Raw genomic sequence first — 18,451 nt, 5'->3', positions numbered from 1 at the left:
CCCAGGACCCTGGGATCATGACCTGAGCCAAAGGCAGATACTTAACAGGCTGAGCCACCCAGGCTCCCAGTGAAGTCACTTTAGTTCCTCTGCCCAGAGCATATAATCTAGTTTACTGTGTATGCCTCCAAAGATATTCTATGCATGCCAGGAAATATATATAACTTCTCTTTTTTAAAAATATAAATGGGGGCACCTGGGTGGCTCTCTCGGTTAAGCACATAACTCTTGATTTGGGCTCAGGTCATGATCTCAGGGTTATGAGATCGAGACCCGCGTTGGGCTCCATACTGAGCAGGGAGTCTGCTCAAGAATCTCTCTCTCTCCTTCTCCTGCTGTCCCTGCCTCTGCTCATGCGCACACGCTCTCTCTCTCTAAATAAATACAAAACTCCCCATATATATATAAATGGTAGCATAAAATCCACATGTTCTATCTCTCCCTTTTTTCACTTAATACTGTATCTGCAAGACCTTACATCAGCACATAAACACATGTTCTTCTGTGCCCCCTAAATATCGCACAGTATGGAAGAACAACACTACAGTCAGCCAGGCCCCCACAGACGGACACCTGCGTATCAGCCTAGTGATCTCGAGGTATTACAAACAGTGCTGCGACGTACTTATGTCATTTGACACAGATGGAAATATGTCTGTAGAATAAATCCCAAGTATGTATTTATTTTAAAAGAGCATAAGATGTACACTAGTCATTAACGCAACTGAAAATGCTAAAAATGCTTATTTATTTAGGCATTGCCTAGATTTAGGCAATTTATTTAGCAACGGCATGTTGCAAGAGCTGCCAATGTGACATGAGGAGTGAGCTCAGCGGAAAGGCAGGGAGGGGAATGAGAGGAGAGGCAGCAATCCTATCCAGAAGGTTTATCAGGACATGCTGCAGGCAGACCGTTTCAAGAGAAGCCTCACACCCAGGGATCTGTAGCATGGACGTGGTAGATTTTCCGCTGTAAATCTCACCTTTGCAGCAAAAATACTGTTCTGTTAAGAGGACTGTTGAGAGAACTCAGTGAGACTCTTCACGTTAGAGTCATGTGAGAGAAGGACATACTTTTACATCCTGAATACCAACCATAACCTTTTATCAGGCTTTCACGGAGTACTTGCTCCTGGAAATGTGTGACACCTAGCTAGAACTCTTCCTGACGAAATGTTTTGAAAACGCTCATCAAGGGCACACTAGCGATATTCAGACAGAATTTGATGCATAAATCCACAAAATCATATTCGTCCCCTTGGACAAAGCATCTCATTCTTCATGAGAGAGTTGGCATGAATCACAGAACCTAAAATTTGGAAAAGACGTTAAATGGCACCCTCGTTTACTGGAGGTAAGACGGCAGGAAGCAACTGCCAAGCTGTAAGTAACGTCCTAAGATGTCCACCTTCTGGAAGGAACCTGGGAATCCCAAATTCCACTCACGGTCTGATCCAAGGATTCAAAAGAATATTCACTAAGTACTGACAAGGTGACAAGTATTTTGTATTTTGTATGTTACCTAATTTCATTTATTATTTTTTCTAGTAAACTCTATGCCCAAAACGGGACCTGAACTCATGATTCCGAGATCAAGACTTGCACGTTCTACTGACCGAGCCAGCCAGGCGCCCCTGAATGCTACCTAATCTCATCTCTCTAACTACGGAGTGCTACGGAGCACTATTACACCTGTGATGCAGACACTTAGGAAATTTAGGCTCAAAGAGAGAAAGTGAATTCCCCATGGTCACAACGTGAGGAAACGGTGGGGTGTGAGTTTAACCCTTGGCCGGACTCCAAGCCCACACTCTTTACACTCTCCACATACTCTCTACTCTGCCTCCCACTACAGAAAACTGCACTTTTCTATGCTTTTCTGGGGGAGAACACACGAAAGAGATTCATGACACCAGCATCAGGATCTCGAGACCCACAGGCCCAGGGAATCCACTCACAGGCTCTGCAAAAGCATTGTCCCAGAGAACGGTGGCCGTTGCGTTGTTGTCCTGGCTACCATGGACGATCACCACCACTGGGAGGGACAGGGTCTAGAAAGACAAAAGAGAAGGGCTAGCATCAAGACTGACACGTTCCTCACTTGCTTTTCTTTTTCTTTACCCCAACGCATTCATTCTCTTTTCAAGTTACAGTAAATGTCACACTTGAATATAGAATCTGAATGGCTCCAGGAATCATAGGACTCGTCACAGTGGTGCAATCGTAGAAATTTGAGATATTTTAAGAGATGTTGCTTAGATATTTCTGAAGGATGCAGTAGTTTGTCAAATGGAGAATAAGAGAGAAAAGAGAAAGAGTATGGAGACATTTCTAGGAAAAAACAGCAAGTAACAAATGTCTAAAACTTGCTACAACTGTTACTCAAATTCATCTGGAGAGATGTTTCCCTTGATTCACTCCTACCTGTATCTCCAGCTATTTCAGTTTGCTATTGCTTGTTATTATAGATCTTCAGAGAATTTAAGAGACACAGTTTTAAGGATAAGGTCACCCCACTTTCTGTCCCTTGACAGTTAAGATACTATGTGACCAAAACAATTCTTTTGTGATATAAAGTACACACACACACACACACACACACACACACACACACACCACAGCTGAGGGAGGGCTTTACCTTGACTTGAAAAACCAGCTCATTTCCACCAACACTGAACTGTGATTCAAACAGGATTGTGAATTTTTCTTCTGTCACTGACTCTGCTCCACGACGGTCAGATCTCTTAATTCGTTTCAGGGACTGCAAAGAAGACAAATAAAAGAGGTTAGAGCCCTCAAACACCTAGGGAAAATTTGTTCCTTCTCTTCTCCCACCCTCACCATGTTCCGGAAGTGCGCGCTGAGGGTGCCGGTGGCCTGGTGGTACTCCATCACACAGCAGTTGTTCAAGATCTCGCCGCTGTAGTCACTGCAGAGCAGAGAGAGACTCGACTCTAAACCCACACGGTGTCCCAGTAAATGTGGGGTAGGGAACATACTGGACGGGACCCGATAAAGAAGGTTGTAAAAATTTTTAGAGGAAATGTTAGCTGCATAAAATATACAAGATAAACATACATTAACATAAAAGAATTTTTCTTGCATGTAGTCCTACTAAATGAATGAAAATCATGTACTTTTTTCACAGAAGAAAGGCCTTATAGTCTTTCTCTGAGAGCCAGAAGAGGCCAGAAAAGGCCAGAAGGGCTAACGGGGCTCCTATAACGAATGGCAGCATCCAGGGCACTGGCAAGGAGGCCAGAGCACCTTGTTCCTGTTGTAAGGACTGGAGGGAAGAGGCAGACATGAGGGGGAGGCCGCACGTACTTGCGGGTGTTCTCGTTCTTGAGCAGCGACTTGGCCTGCTGCTCGCTGATGATGGTGGCCTTCACCTGGGGGGGGTTCATGTGCACATTTAGCTTCCCGCCCACCAGCAGGCGCACCGTCGCTGCAAACTTGGTCTGGGTCTTCAGGACCTGAGGGGGCTGCTTCTCAATGATGAATGTGCTGCGGGGACACAAGGGACCAGACCACACATGACGCTGGGTCAGGGGACAGGGCCCGGTCCCCCCACCGTGTGGGGAGCACCTTGGGGTCAGCAGGCAAAGGAAGGGCACGCGGAGCAACTCAGAGGAGGTGGTGGGAGGGGAGACAGTGACATGACTCGGCAGCCGGCGCGGGCTGCGGGGGACAAAGGCAGTCCACGCGTCCACAACAGACACTGGGCAAGGGCAACACCAAGTAGCCACTGCAACTGAGGACAGAGGGGAATGGGGGCCTGGGGCAAAAGAGACAAGGATGCCAACGAGAGCCCCCCCACCGCCACCCCAATGGACAAAGCTCCCCTGCCTCCCCCGCGCCAACCCCACGGGGGGCTGGGCGTGGCCAGAGGCAGCTATCACCTGGTCACCAGGGCTGAGATGATGTCTGTGATGGTGGCATTGACCTCAGCCAGCATCTCCTCCACTGGACCGGGGATGGGCAGCTGCTGGCACAGGTGCTCTGCTCTGCGGATCTGCTGCCGGTTCTGCCAGATGATCTCGGCCAACTTCTCACACCTGCACGGGAGCCCAGGCCACCGGGAGGACAACGGCGTCACCCCATCCCCCGGGCTCGAGGCCCAGAGGCTCCAGTCTAGGGAGAACGCCCCAAGACCCAGCTCCACCCTCACCCAGGAAGGCTCTGCACCGAAGCCGCCGCTCCTGACCACGGAGCAGAGCAGAGCAGAGCGCCCCGCCTTTCAGGAACGTGGAACTGCGCGGGGGGAGCAACCCTGAAGAGGGCCCACTCAGCCTGATGGTCACTCCGCACACCCAGCCCTGCCCCCCTCCCCAGCACAGCCACTCCCTTCCTGGGCGGGTGGCACACGATGGGGGCCCCAAAGTCGGCATCGGGAACCAGAACCCCTAGTGAACGAAGCCTTGCTACGGGACAGAGCGAGCCGGCTGCTCAAGGAAACGCAGGAGGTGGCACGAGCAGCTGGTGGCAGCACTCCTGCCCCCAGCCACCCCCCCTACGCCATTACCAGGACTGCAGCACGTCCAGGCTGCCCTCGGGGGGCCCTCCGTTCCCTGCCAGCTGCTGCCGCCGCTTCCACTGGATCAGCTCGTCGTCCAGAATGATGGTCTGCTGTTTCCGCAGCAGCTGCAGGGTCTTCTGGTGCTTCTCGGCCAGCTCCTGAAAGCAGGTGGGGACAGCAGGCCCTTCTGGGCTCCCAGAGAACAGCCTGGCAGGCCTGGCTCTGGAGGCGGGACTGGGGACCAGGCCCCAGCATAGGCAGGCCTTCTCCTCTCCCAGACCTCCCCTGCCTCACGTGCCCCTCCCCCAAGGAAAGAGCGATCCGGCCTCCTGCTCTCCCGGTCCCGCTCTCTTCCTGGCCCTAGCCCTCTCATGGGCTCCCCGGGCAGCTCGGGACGTGGACCTCCGAGCCTGGGAGGCGAGGACACAGATCCCACTTACCACACGGTACTGCTGCAGCGTCTGGGCCTCACGCTGCAGCCAGGCCTCCAGGGACACCTGCTTCTGCTGGAGGGCCGTCTCCCGGCTCAGACGCTCCTGAGGATTCAGCTGGGCCAGCCCGGCGAACTGAGCTAGAGCAGGGGACGGGACACCCGTGACCACCATCTCCCAGCTTCCTGCAGGAAGCCCAGTGGGACACACACACCTGTTCTGGAGGCAAGGCCCTCAAGGCCCTGCCCAACATCGGACCAATGGCAACTTGGGGTTCTAGCAGCCAAGGGGGCCAGACGTGAGCGGGCTCTGGGCCCTGGCCTCTCCACTTCATCTCCCCTTTAGGGAGTGTGCAGGTGGAAGCCTGAGGCCACAGCTGACCAGGATCCTGCCCCGAGGCCTCCCCTCCCACCTTAGTCTACACAGCTGCCTGCCCAGACCTCCTCACGCCACACGGGGGTCCAGCGTGGCGCCTCGCTGCCCGGTTCCATGTGTGCCCTCACCCTTTACTACCTGGGGCAATGCGGGCAAAGCATTTCACTCTTCTGGGCCTCAGTTTGCCCATGTGCAGAATGGGAGAATCTCGGCCCTGCCTCAGTAGGTCACTCAGGAGTAAATAAGGGATGACCCACAAAAGGCTCAAGGAAGCTCCTGGCATGAGGGCGCCGGAGGTGAGAGTGAGTCCTTACTGGCTAGTGGCTTCCAGGGCCGGTTTCAAGGGTGACAGAGACCGCCAGCTGCTCAGCCCCACACCACACGCCAGAGCCTCCGCAGGGAAGCCCCGCCCCGCAGGCTCGGTCCCACCCCCGGAGCACAGCACCCTCTCCTACGGAACAAGGCGTATCTCTAGGTGCCCGCAGGGCCCTGACATGTTGGTTTGTCCAGCTTGGGTGACTGTGAGCTCAGCCGACCAACCAGAAGGGGACAGGGAGGCACAGACAGAGACAGAGAAGCCGGGGACGAGGGAGAGAATGGTCAGGGCCCACTGGCAGCACAGAAGCAGCAAGACTGTCTCAGGAGGAGGAGGCAGCTTCTCTCCACACTAGCGCGGGGACTCTCACCCATGGCAGGAACAGGGAGTCGGGGAGGCCTCGTTACCCTTTTACAGAGAATCTATTATGAAATACTTCAGACCCAGGCAAGGTAGAGAGAGTGATGCAAGGAACACCTGTGTGTCGATAACCCAGCTTGAGAAACCACGCTGAAAGCCCCCTGGACATCCTTCCCTGCTTGCAAACCCATCCCTGCCTCCAAAGGTAACACTAGCCTACATGCTCGCATTATTACGGCCTGCCCATCGCCTTGCTGAATATCCCAGTGTCCTCACTTGGGCTGAGACAAGATGTGAGCACCGGCATGTCATGGTCGAGGGCCGTGTCACACTGACCGAAGCCCTGCCTCGTGGACACACAAGCTGGGACAGACTAAAGCAACTCCAGACAGCCAGGGAAAGCGCAGCAAGCCCAGCACTAAAAGAGAACTGGAAATGCGGTTCTGATCCCACGACCGGGGACTGAGAGAGAAGACTCCTGTCCAGGCGTGGCACACAGCAGAGGAGTCCTGAAGCCACCTCAGAAATCCTGCCACCCACAGGGGCGTGCCGGTGATCCCCACGCCTGCGCCCAACCTCCCTATGTGAGGGACCCATTTAGGTCTCTCCTGGCACTCTGCAGAAGCTTCTGGGAGGGAGGTCAGGAGATGTGAGGCAATTCTCTGCTCCACTGGAGGGAGCTGAGCCTTCTCTTGCATAAACAGAATAGTCTGTGTTTCTGATGAGTGAGCTTGATAAATGAGACTGAACTGACATTGCATGATGGGTACAGACTCGAAGCAGAATCTAACCCAAACCCAATAGGAAACAGAAAACCGAAGAATTCGGATTGGAAGTACTAACAACCATCAAAGGCTTGGGGTAGAACTGACAGCCTGGGGGAGAGCGTGTGACTTCTGCTCAGGTCATGATCTCAGGGTCCTGGGATCGAGCCTTGTGTCCGACTCTCTGCTCAGTGGGGAGTGTGTTTCTCCCTCTCCCTCTGCTCCTCCCCTCACTTGTTCTCTCTCTCAAATAAATAAAATCTTTTTTTTTTTAAAGATTTTATTTATTTGACAGAGAGAGAGACAGCCAGCGAGAGAGGGAACACAAGCAGGGGGAGTGGGAGAGGAAGAAGCAGGCTCCCAGCGGGGGAGCCTGATGTGGGGCTCAATCCCAGAACGCCGGGACCATGCCCTGAGCTGAAGGTGACAGGTAAGGACTGAGCCACCCAGGCACCCCTCAAATAAATAAAATCTTAAAAAAAAAAAAAGAAAGAAAGAAAGACCTGGCAGTCTGAATTCTCCTGTTCCCTAATCTAGGAATAGGGCCACCCTTTCTCTGAGGTCAGTCTGAGATGGATTCACATGGAGGAAGACATGCTGGAATCATCCCACCAACATGTACTCAACACCTATGATTCAGGCAATGTGCCAGCCTTAGGGTACAGAGATAGAAGACACAATCCCTTCTCAAAGAATGTATATTCTAATGAGGAAGATGGAGTAATAAATAATACCAGTAGAGCTGTAAGGCTGAGCCCGCACGCACGGTATTAGAGCACGTGTATGTAGACAGGTACGTGTCTGTGTCAAGCAGAGGCTTTTCTGAGATTCTCAGCTGGGCATGCTTGCAGGGAGAGGGAAATGAATGAAGTCACCCTGTCAAATTCTTACAAGGTCAATAGGGGGCGCTGGTGGAGCTCCACAACCTCAGGCTGTAGTTTTCACACAAGGAAGAGAGCTTTGTCTCTAAGGGCTAAGGGAGGCGCATTAGCTGCACTGTGCCAGGACAGCCTCTCTGAATAACCGCACAAAACAGCATTAAACATTTGTCATCACAAACACAGCCCTCAGACCTTATACTTTCCCTGCTTAGAGAATATAACATTTCAGTAAAGCAGCATTTATGAAACACCAGTTATATACAAAAGTGTTTTTTACTAGACTGTGAGCTTCTTCCCACGGATGAAATGTCTTCCCCAACAGACCGGGAGCTCCGTGGGTGTGGGAAACCTGAGTGAGACCCGCACTCCCCAAAGGCAAGCTTGTGACTTCTCCACTTCCTAAGCCGCCTCCTCCCTGCCCCAACCTTAGGGCAAATGATTCCCGCTACTCCAGAGAAAGGGGAATGCCTCTGAATGGAAACCTGGTTCTCTTCCAATCTGACCTGAATTTCCTTCTAGCCCTCGTGACACACACTGCCCGGGCCGCACGGGCCTCACCCTGGACCCTCAGGCTCTCCTGGTACTGGATGATGAAGTACTCCTGAGTCTGCTGCAGCTTCTTCAGTTCATTCTCCGTGTCCTGTGTGACCAGTCGCAGCTCCTCAAACGTCTGGTTGATCTGGAGGTGCTTCTGGGACATGGCGTCAGCAAGACTTCCAACTGGAGAAGTACCCTGGAGACAGATTGAGGAGAGTGCGGGCCACAGTGAGGATGGAAGAAAACCTCAGGCCTGAGGAAGGAAAAGCCAACGCTAGCCCCTAGAACCTGGCTGAAACCCCCGAAGCCCAATTTTGAGTCAGAGGAACTGTACACATGAGTGAGAACTGCTGCAGAGGGGGGAGAAAAGGAGGGAAAACAGGTGACCTGACCAACTGTGCCACCTTCCTAAGCCATAGTAGAAATTTCTATCACAGTCTGGCCTCCACCACAGTCGACCAAACAGGATCCACCTAAGCTCTCTTTGGAGACACTAGAACTCCACACATCCAGGAGTTACCTGGGTTTGCCCACTAATGACGACGACCCTTCATTCCACATTCGTTCACCGATCCAATGTCATGGACCGTGTGAGGTGCAGCGGACTCAGTGGGGAACAAGGCTGTGTGAACACACATCATCCATGTCCTCACTCAAGGCCTTCTCGTAACTGAGGGAAGAGGCTGAACCTCTCATAGACAGCATCCTGGAGTCCCCCAAATGAAGTTACAGGGGAGGCATCAACAAGGCTTTTATGGATCGAGGCATTTAAGTGACCTGGTCTGAGCCATTCCCTCAACACTTGGCTGGAAGGGGGCTCAGCAGAAATCCTTCTTAAGTAATCTCACCTGAATACGAGCCTGCCTTTACTCAAAAACCATTTAGTTGGGGTTGAATTATTTTGCACTTGTCACATTGTTTTGTGGTGATAATCTCATCACGGTTATGGGTCAATTAAGATCAGAGACCATTCTATTACTTTTGTGCCCCTTAGGACAATGCTCTGTTTCCAGGGACACCAACAGATGCACAGTGAATTATCTTAAGAAATCTGGGTCCAGAGACAGCTGGGCAAGGAAGGACTTCCCAGCTCCTCTCCCCACACCCATGGGGCACTCACATTGTTGGCTTCTCGCACCAGCCTCTGTTCATTGTACAGAATGTGTCGGATGCAGCGGACCAGCTCCATGGGGCAGCGGTCGTACGTGTTCTGAAAGAATCCAACAGCAGATATCACTTTGTTCCACACCAAGTTATGGGGCCTAATCCTACCTCAGAGCCGGGGTAAGATTTTATGATGGAGGAGACTCCTGGAGACATGATGGCATAATCACAAGCCATGTTGCTCCTCCGGTACTAATGGGGGACAAGAAAAGTATGTCATAGGAAACCCAACCACAATGAGAAGGTAAGATTATTTCATTTCTTGCCTCTTAATTTGTCTCAGGTACTACGGCATCATTCCTGGAAAAAGGATACATAAATTTCAAAAGGACCACATGAGAGGAGAAACTGGACACCACCTCAACTGAGTAATCAAAATTACTACCACCAATGCAGGGAACATGGATGGTGTATGTCTCCCAATGTGATATCCTGAGAAGGACACAACATCACTTACTCAGAATTCTGATCAGGGATGTGTAACCTGAATCTAATCAGGAGGAGACATGACACAAACCCAAAAGGAGGTCTATTTTATCTTTTAAAATACATGAGCTGCATTATTTTAAAATGTCAGTGCAAGGGCACCTGGCTGACTCAGCTGGTGGAGCACGCAACTCTTGATCTCGGGTTGTGAGTTCAAGCCCCACACTGGGTGTAGAGTTTACTTAAAAATAAAATCTTAAAACAAAAAAAAGTCAATGTAATGAAAGACAAAGAAGGCTGAAACAGTTCCAGATTAAAGGAGATCAAAGAGACATGACAACCTGATGTAATATGTGGTCCTGGGCTGGAGGAAAAAAAAATGCCCTAAAAGACATTATTAAGTCAGTTGACAAAATGGAAATATAGATATGATTACCTAAGAGTGTTTTGTCAATGTGCCATGTACTGAAGTTGGTAGCTGTACCATAACCAGGTAGAGAAAATGCCTACTGAAGTACTTAGGGGTGAAGGGACATGATGTATGCAGCTTACTCTCAAGTGGTAACAAATGTGTGTGTACAGAGACAGAATATGATAAAGCAAATATTAACAATGGGTGGATCTGGGCATATGGAGGGGTTCTTTGTATCAATCCTGGAACTTCCTGTAAATCTGAAATTTTTTTCAAATAAAAAGTTTAGGGGCGCCTGGGTAGCGCAGTCGTTAAAGCGTCTGCCTTCGGCTCAGGGCGTGATCCCGGCGCTCCGGGATCGAGTCCCACATCGGGCTCCTCCGCTGGGAGCCTGCTTCTTCCTCTCCCACTCCCCCTGCTTGTGTTCCCTCTCTCGCTGGCTGTCTCTATCTCTGTCAAATAAATAAAATCTTTAAAAAAAAAATTAAAAAAAAATAAAAAAAATAAAAAATAAAAAGTTTAAAAATAAAAGGCTATAATCAGAGTCATACAAGAAGAACTTTACACACCTAACCTGTAAGTCAGTAACACTGGCTTGAAGCAGAGAAAGAAAAGCTCCACGGGAAGTACTGAAAGAAAAAAAGAGTCCCTCCTGGGGAAGAGAATTAAGTGTGAGCCCGCGTCCACACCCACCTGGAGCTGCGTGGCATAGTGCCCCAGCTTGATCTTCAGCAAGAACCCATCTTCCCCGACTTGGTGCTCTGCCTTCTTCTGCAGCTCCTGCACCAGGCCCTCCAGGAGCTGGGTGGCCTTAATGTTCTCCTGTGGATTATCAAGATCTATTGAGTCCCTAGGGGAAAAAAATTACATACATATGTATACATACATGCACATGAGCCTGTGTAAATGCAGCCTCAACGCATCACACCTTTTCTTTAGCTGAAGTGATTTCTTCATAATGCTCACTGCAAATTTTAGGAAACAGTCCAATTCAAATTGACCAGATGCCTACATTAATCTATCCCTAATCCACTAACTTAGTGGACTGTATATTTTCTTTCTTTCTTTTTTTATAATGTACCGCCCTTTCTCCTTCCTTCTACTGGCTCGCTCTGGTGCTTACGCTATCTGCTTCTAGAAATGAAGGGAAAAGGAAAGTGCTTCGTGTACTCTGAAGGAAACAAGGGCTCTGATAACTTCCTATTTATAGTTACCCCTCAAGGGTGTAAGGGGGCACAAGGTCAAGAATGTTCTACATGCTTTTTTCAGCCCTGACTAGTGCCGTGTGTTGCTAATTTCACAGAGGTTTTTTTGTTTGTTTTTTGAGAGAAAGAGAGCGAGCGAGCGAGAGCACAAGCGATGTGAGGGTCAGAGGGAGAAGCAGACTCCCTGCTGAGCAGGGAGCCCGACATGGGACTCGATCCCAGGACTCCGGGATCATGACCTGAGCGGAAGGCAGATGCTTAACAACTGAGCCACCCAGGCGCCCTACAGAGTATTTCTTAAGTAAAGACAGGTGGGACAACAATTAACTGCTATTTCTAAAGAACCTGGAAATGAGATATTAAGACAGAAGGTGGCTGCAAGTGTTTATACAAGTCACTAGTTGCAGATCTGGGACCTACAGGCAACGCTAACTCTTCCAGGGATGCAGAGAAACCACTCTACGGACTTTGCATTAATTCAGAGCCACTGAACTGGTGGCAGAAGATGGACAGTTGCCCTCCTTCCCTCTCTTCCTTCTCTTCTTTATTCCTTCCTTACCTCCTTGCCCCACTCCCCTCGCCAACTCTCTTTTCCCCAACCGTTTAGGCAACAATTGCCATTGGGCAGTATTAAATTGCTTAACTCAGCTCACTGAAGAAACCAAACAGCTGTCAGATTGAAATAACATTCAATTACTGCTGACCAGGTCTGGAGCCAAACAAGAGATCTAATGGTAGCTAGAAGGCTGCACCTCTACACCCCTGAAGTCAGTTAGCAACTAATTTCAAACAAAGGCACAAGCAGGTGTGCCAAACACTGATGATAATGTAGTTCAGCAGATAATTATGCCCACGTCTGTACTCTGAGAAGGCAGCAGAGAAAGCCAAATTTTAAATATGTAGCCTCTCTGTACTACATAAAGTATGTATTAAATAAAAGCCTGGGAGGGATGAAGGGCAGCCCTGCACCTCTGTTTCCACTGGCAATGATGTTCCTCATCTGAGGAGCCCACTCTTGAGAGTATCCAGTCTCTGCAAAACTCACGGAAGTCAAGTACTGGTTCTGGCACTGGAAAACTTAATTCTTTACTTAAAAAGGGGGGAAAAAAGCCTTTCTTAGCTTAAACATGAAGAACTGAACATTTTTTTAAATTAAAATCTTTATGTTCTTAAGAAAACCAAGCTAAACAAAATTCAGGTTTTCCTTGATATCAACACAAGTCTTTTAACATTCGTTTGGTAAGAAACTACATGGGGAATCTACTAACTGAAATTTTAAATCACCAGAAACCTCCTACTAATGTTTTTTCTGAACTCTTCAAATCATTAAAACAGAAAAGAAAATGGAAAAGCGCTAAGCAAGGTGCAGCTGATGTGCTTATGTTTAGCTCAGTTTTTTCTCACTTCATTACACGAGGCTGAGATTTTTTAAATTGCCCAGAAAATTGCCTTCCTTTGGTGCTCTCTAGCTTCCGACCAGAATGCAATTACTGCAAGGCGACATTACTGACAGGTACACAGGCCTGCTCGGACAGCCGCACAGGGGCCGCTTGTCCTGGGCTCCGCCAGGGCGGACCCCACTCCATCCGCCCCGACCGCCCCCACCCCCATGGAGGCCTGAAGCGGCTGATGAGCCTGTCAGATCAGAAGGACAGGCTGGCTGGCGGCCACCCAACATGCTCCCAGGCCCTGAGCAGGGCAGGCCCCAAGCCTGGTGCACAGTAATGTCCATCCAAAAGCTCTGTTGTCAATCTACTGCATTATACTAACTCTGAAATAATTTAAAAATAATTTTTCCTCTGAGTATATAAACAGTAATTTGGAAAATAAAAGTAAAAACACACTTGTTAAATCTGCCACCAAGAACGTAATTGTTAATATTTTGGTGTATTGTTTTTTGGTCTTTCTGTGTATATATAAATTTGAAAACACCAATGTGTCCATTGTTAGCTTTGTTAATAATACATTTTACTAAATGATATGCATATGCATACCTTAGCTGCCCCATTAAGCACTAAATTCTTTGTAAACAAGGGCTTTACTCTGTTCATATGAACTCTACACCCTATAGGCACTCAAAACATATTTGTTAACTGTTTTTTATTAGCAGCAATGATCTAATGCTTTTAGCCAGAATTTACTATTAAAGGGGAATAAGACAAAAATAATAAAATAGGAAAAAATCCTATCTCCCTAAAATCTAAGCTAGGGCTAAATAACTTTTCATGGGTCACATCATTTTTTAAAAATGTACAACTTTTAAGGTCTCCATCATGTTATCTTTCCAATCAAACTTTAATATGCTTGTGCTTCACTAAATATGATAGAAAAAACTGTGTTCACTTACCACGCTTGGCTTTCAATCCATTGGGATAAATAATGTCGCACCTCAATGGGGAAATGCTGACCATATAATGCTTGCATCTGATGAAGTGCATCGCCTTGGAGCTGCTGGGCTTGTATCCACACAGCCATGGTTTCAATCTATCAAACAAACGATCAGTGGTTTGGGTGGGGGTTTTTTCCCTCCCCCTTTAAATACACTAGAATAAAAAATATTCACGGTTAAAAAACCTAGAGATAAATGCTTTTAAGCCCTTTTTGGCAGAATAAAGATCAGTATTCTTTTTTTTTTTTTTTTTAAAGATTTTATTTATTTATTTGACAGAGATAGACAGCCAGCGAGAGAGGGAACACAAGCAGGAGGAGGGGGAGAGGAAGATGCAGGCTCCCAGCGGAGGAGCCCGATGTGGGGCTCGATCCCATAACAGCTGGGATCACGCCCTGAGCCGAAGGCAGATGCTTAACAACTGAACCACCCAGGCGCCCCTAAAGATCAGTATTCTTGAACTGAATTTAAGCTTTAAAATGTTTCAAAATGGGGTGCCTGGGTGGCTCAATCGTTTAGGCGTCTGCCTTCGGCTCGGGTCATGATCCCACGGTCCTGGGATGAGTCCCACATCAGGCTTCTTGCTCAGCAGGGAGACTGCTTCTCCCTCTGCCTGTCGCTCCCCTTGCTTGTGTGCACTCGCGCGCGCTCTCTCTGTCTCTCTCTCTCCGACAAATAAAATCTTTTAAAAAAAAGAAATCTCCGACATAAAAACAATACATTCCAGCTAAGAGTTAGAAACAAGAACCATTATATTCCAATAGTAGGTAGGTTTTTAAAACATGCTCTTTATTCTAGAAAAAGTTTTATATAACTACCATGATGCCTTCTCAGATTTACCTGAGAATTTTTAAATCAGTTGGCAGAAACTCTCTGGGATCAACCTGATTGTGAGAGCAACATTACTTTCATGTACAAAGAGGGTACCAAAACTGAATCTTGCTCTAATACTAGGATCCATTATGTAGAATTTGGTGGAAGGCAGGGCTGACTTGAAACCCATCCAAAATGATCTGGCTACTGATTTGCACCATTCTCTTAACTATGTTACAATTAGGGTCCACTAAATCAGATCTTGATTTTGTTGACTACCAAAGACTACACATGTGTGTTGGGAAACAAAAATCCCTTCTCTCTGTTAGTTGTAGTTCTCTGATCGTGTAACACTGAGCTATTTATGGGACAAGTCAGTTAGCCAACAATGAGGTATGGGGTGGGTGCCAGTTACCTATTTTAGACTTGTGCAATGTTATAGAACACTTGAGCAGTGTACAATTTTATTTAGGGCTTTTGGGCATTAAGGCTGGGATCACCGTAAGATCATCCAAGACATCAAATTTCAATGGCTGAGAGTGTACTAGGAGAAAGGCTTGGATAAAAGAGCTCTCTCCAGAAGCAAACGCACATTATAATCTAACATCTGTAAGACATTTAATTGTACAATATAATTTTTAATTAAATGAATCATATCCCAATATTCTGGAAAATTGGAACAGATACCAAGGCATGTTTTTTGGATAAAAGGTAAAAGGAGGGTCGGTGGAGATGCTTAAGCAGTTACGTGTATGGAAGAACAAATGAAGGACTGAGGAACATAATTCAGGTATTCATCTCTTTTAGTGGTAAGGAATTGGAAATGAGCAGGACCTCACCGTAGCTGTTTTAATGATTATATGAACAATACCAACAGATACAAAAATTGTCTTGAATCCTGCATTCATTAACTGACCTGACCCAAGAGACAAAAGGAAAACTGTGGGAAAACATTTATCTCCTCAGAGATCCCTCAGTCCGTGCAAAGAACATTGTATTCTGGTCACATTGTAACCTCTTGGTCTACTTGACTTTTCTTCACATCATTTATCACTTCCTGACATTTATCATATATTTGTTTACTGACTTCTCACTAGGGTAAAATCACCATGAACACAATCACTTTGCTCTGTTCACCCTTTCTCTTGGGCCTAGAACAGTGCCTGGCACATAAGCATTTGTAAATTTTTTATTGTTGCTGAATAAATAAATGCATACACACAATTTGGTCAAATCCATCAGCTCTTTTCAAAGTTATTATGGAACAAGGTATCAGTATGAAGTACCAAGGCAAGAAAATGGAACAGATTTTTACAATTTGGATGAGTCTGTATTAACAATAGTCTATTTGTTCCTTAATAACATATGCCACAGAGCGCCTGGGTGGCTCAGTCGGTTAAATGGCTGCCTTTGGCTCAGGTCATGATCCTGGAGGCCGGGAATGGAGCCCTGTGTCCAGGTTGGGCTCCCCTGCTCAGCAGGGAGTTTGCTTCTCCCTCTCCCTCTGCTGCTCCCCCCACCTGTGCTCTCTCTCGCTCACTCTCGCAAATAAACAAATAAAATCTTTTTAAAAAATAACATGCCACACTTTGTCATTTTTTGTTTTCGTTACTTTATTTTTGTTTATCTTCCCCACTGAACTCTAAGAACACTGAGTGAAGGGAACACATTTATTACTGTGTCCCTAATGCCTAGTCCAGTGGCTTGCCATGGTAGGTTATCAAGACGTATTTGCTAGTGAATAAATCCATATTTGGTAAATATTTCACATGTCCTGCTGGTTGAGCATACTACAGCTGTCTAAAATTGCTTTAAGAAAAAAGTACTATGGTAATATGCCATATATGTAGGGGTACTATATAAATGCCACACTATGGGGCCCCTAGGTGGCTCGGTTGCTTAAGCATCTGACTCTTGATTTCGGCTCAGGTCATGATCTCATGGGTCATGGGACTGAGCTCTATGTCAGGCTCCGCACTTAGTGCAGAGTCGGCTTGGGATTCTCTCTCCCCCTCCTTTTGCCCCTCCCCCAGCTCACGCACTCATGTACGCGCTCCCTCAAATAAATCAATCTTTTTTTAAAGATTTTATTTTTTATTTATTTGACAGAGAGAGAGAGCAGGAGAGCACAGGCAGAGGGAGCGGCAGATGGAGAGGGAGAAGCAGGCTCCCCGCTGAGCAGGGAGCCCGATGCGGGGCTCAATCCCAGGACCCCGGGATCATGACCCCAGCCGAAGGCAGTCGCTTAGCCAACTGAGCCACCCAGGTGCCCCTCAAATAAATAAATCTTAAAAAAAAAAAAAAGTCACACTATTTTGTCTTAAGTTTATATTAGTTTTTATCACAGAGTAGAATGCTGAACTCTGAGAATTTGTCAAAATATTTTTTATGGTTCTAAATATGAACATGTTGTAGTAGTTATTTTCTAAAATGCCATCTGAAGAATAGCTGGTAAATATAAGGTGGTAAGCACCTAATTTTGAAAAATACAAATTATTTTAACTTCACTCATAAAAGTGCTTTTGATAGAGCTGGAAAGTAGATTTTGCCTACTGCTAATCAAAAATGTAAAATAAAAGTACAATAAAGAGTACAGAATCATTTTACTTTTACTTTTTAACTAAGAATTATATACACGTGGAACATGAAATGAGTTACTGAAATTATCATGTAACAATTGAAAATATGCAATTTGGAGAAAAAAACCCATGCCACCCCCCACTGTATCAACAGAAGCTAGAACCTAAGTAGTGCTTTCCCTCATACACGCCCAAACTCCTCACACCCATCATTAAGCTATGCCTACGCCTGGCATGAGCTGAGTCCCTGTCCTTTCTCACCAGTGTTCATCCTGCCATTAATGCTACACTCCACACACGGAGTACCTGCACCTCTGTCCTCCACACTTTCTTTTGCTCATTTACAGGCACCTCCATCTCCAACGCGTGATGTTCTGACAAGGAAGTGGTTTGTATCTTTGGTAAATCGTCACAGGGGCTTCTCTAAAGACTGGGAAATGGATGCACCATCTTATTTTTAGCCAGAGATGAGAACCAGCTGAGCTTTGCTTAGTTGCATTCTTAGTGTTCATAAGCATTCCAAACAACCTAAACCAGCCCTGGACGCAGAATGCTGTAGTCTCTGAAAGCCTCAGGTGCTGAAATCAACCTTATATATCCAGATATATCCTAGGAGTGTCGAACAAAGCAGACCTTCAGGCACTTGCTTAAAAAAAAGTTCCAAAGTCTAAGCTCATAATGTTACAGGCTTATTGAAAACCATAAAACTGAATGTCCATTAAATAAATGATAGGAGTGGGTGGGATTTCGGAATATTCTTGCCTCAATAATAAATACGTTCTTATTAGATGCTTTCTCTTTTAAAAGTAAAATATAAAACTTTGTCAAGAAAAACATCACTCTGGGGCGCCTGGGTGGCACAGCGGTTGAGCGTCTGCCTTCGGCTCAGGGCGTGATCCCGGCCTTATGGGATCGAGCCCCACATCAGGCTCCTCTGCTATGAGCCTGCTTCTTCCTCTCCCACTCCCCCTGCTTGTGTTCCCTCTCTTGCTGGCTGTCTCTATCTCTGTCAAATAAATAAATAAATAAATCTTTAAAAAAAAAAAAAAAAAGAAAAACATCACTCTAGGGGCACCTGGATGGCTCCATTGGTTAAACATCTGACTTTAGCTCAGGTCATGATCTCAGGGTCCAGGGATCAAGCCCCGCATATGGGCTCCCTGCTCAGCAGGGAGTCTGCTTGCCCCTCTCCCTCTGCCCCTCCCCCTGCTCCTGCTCTCTTTCTCTCTCAAATAAGTAAATTAAATCTTAAAAAAAAAAAAAGATAAGAAAGAAAAGAA

At 47.1% G+C, this 18,451-nt stretch overlaps 1 protein-coding gene across 5 annotated transcripts in view; it reads right to left on the bottom strand.

Annotated features, from left to right (window-relative positions):
• LOC113265424 (signal transducer and activator of transcription 5B) overlaps positions 1 to 18,451 on the bottom strand; it is a 63,910-nt gene that overhangs the window by 11,199 nt on the left and 34,260 nt on the right. For 4 of the 5 annotated variants that reach the window (XR_008961218.1, XM_026512810.4, XM_048224841.2 and 1 more), the window contains exons 2-12: positions 13,738 to 13,874; positions 10,879 to 11,035; positions 9,304 to 9,393; positions 8,205 to 8,379; positions 4,960 to 5,090; positions 4,526 to 4,677; positions 3,903 to 4,058; positions 3,328 to 3,507; positions 2,842 to 2,929; positions 2,639 to 2,761; positions 1,959 to 2,051 (exon numbers count right to left, since the gene is read on the bottom strand). Coding sequence is in view for 4 of the 5 variants with exons in the window: in XM_026512810.4 (XP_026368595.1) it covers positions 1,959 to 2,051; positions 2,639 to 2,761; positions 2,842 to 2,929; positions 3,328 to 3,507; positions 3,903 to 4,058; positions 4,526 to 4,677; positions 4,960 to 5,090; positions 8,205 to 8,379; positions 9,304 to 9,393; positions 10,879 to 11,035; positions 13,738 to 13,865 (1,473 nt within the window). In the remaining variant the exon portion in view is untranslated. Of the gene's footprint in view, positions 1 to 1,958; positions 2,052 to 2,638; positions 2,762 to 2,841; positions 2,930 to 3,327; positions 3,508 to 3,902; positions 4,059 to 4,525; positions 4,678 to 4,959; positions 5,091 to 8,204; positions 8,380 to 9,303; positions 9,394 to 10,878; positions 11,036 to 13,737; positions 13,875 to 18,451 lie in introns of those variants that run through there. The other variant, XM_026512811.4, reaches the window with a different exon arrangement.

The sequence above is a fragment of the Ursus arctos genome, unplaced genomic scaffold (genome assembly GCF_023065955.2).
Source record: "Ursus arctos isolate Adak ecotype North America unplaced genomic scaffold, UrsArc2.0 scaffold_24, whole genome shotgun sequence".
Classification (NCBI taxonomy): domain Eukaryota; kingdom Metazoa; phylum Chordata; class Mammalia; order Carnivora; family Ursidae; genus Ursus; species Ursus arctos.
Note: the sequence above shows the minus strand (reverse complement) of the source record. Positions and strands in the feature narration are given on the sequence as shown.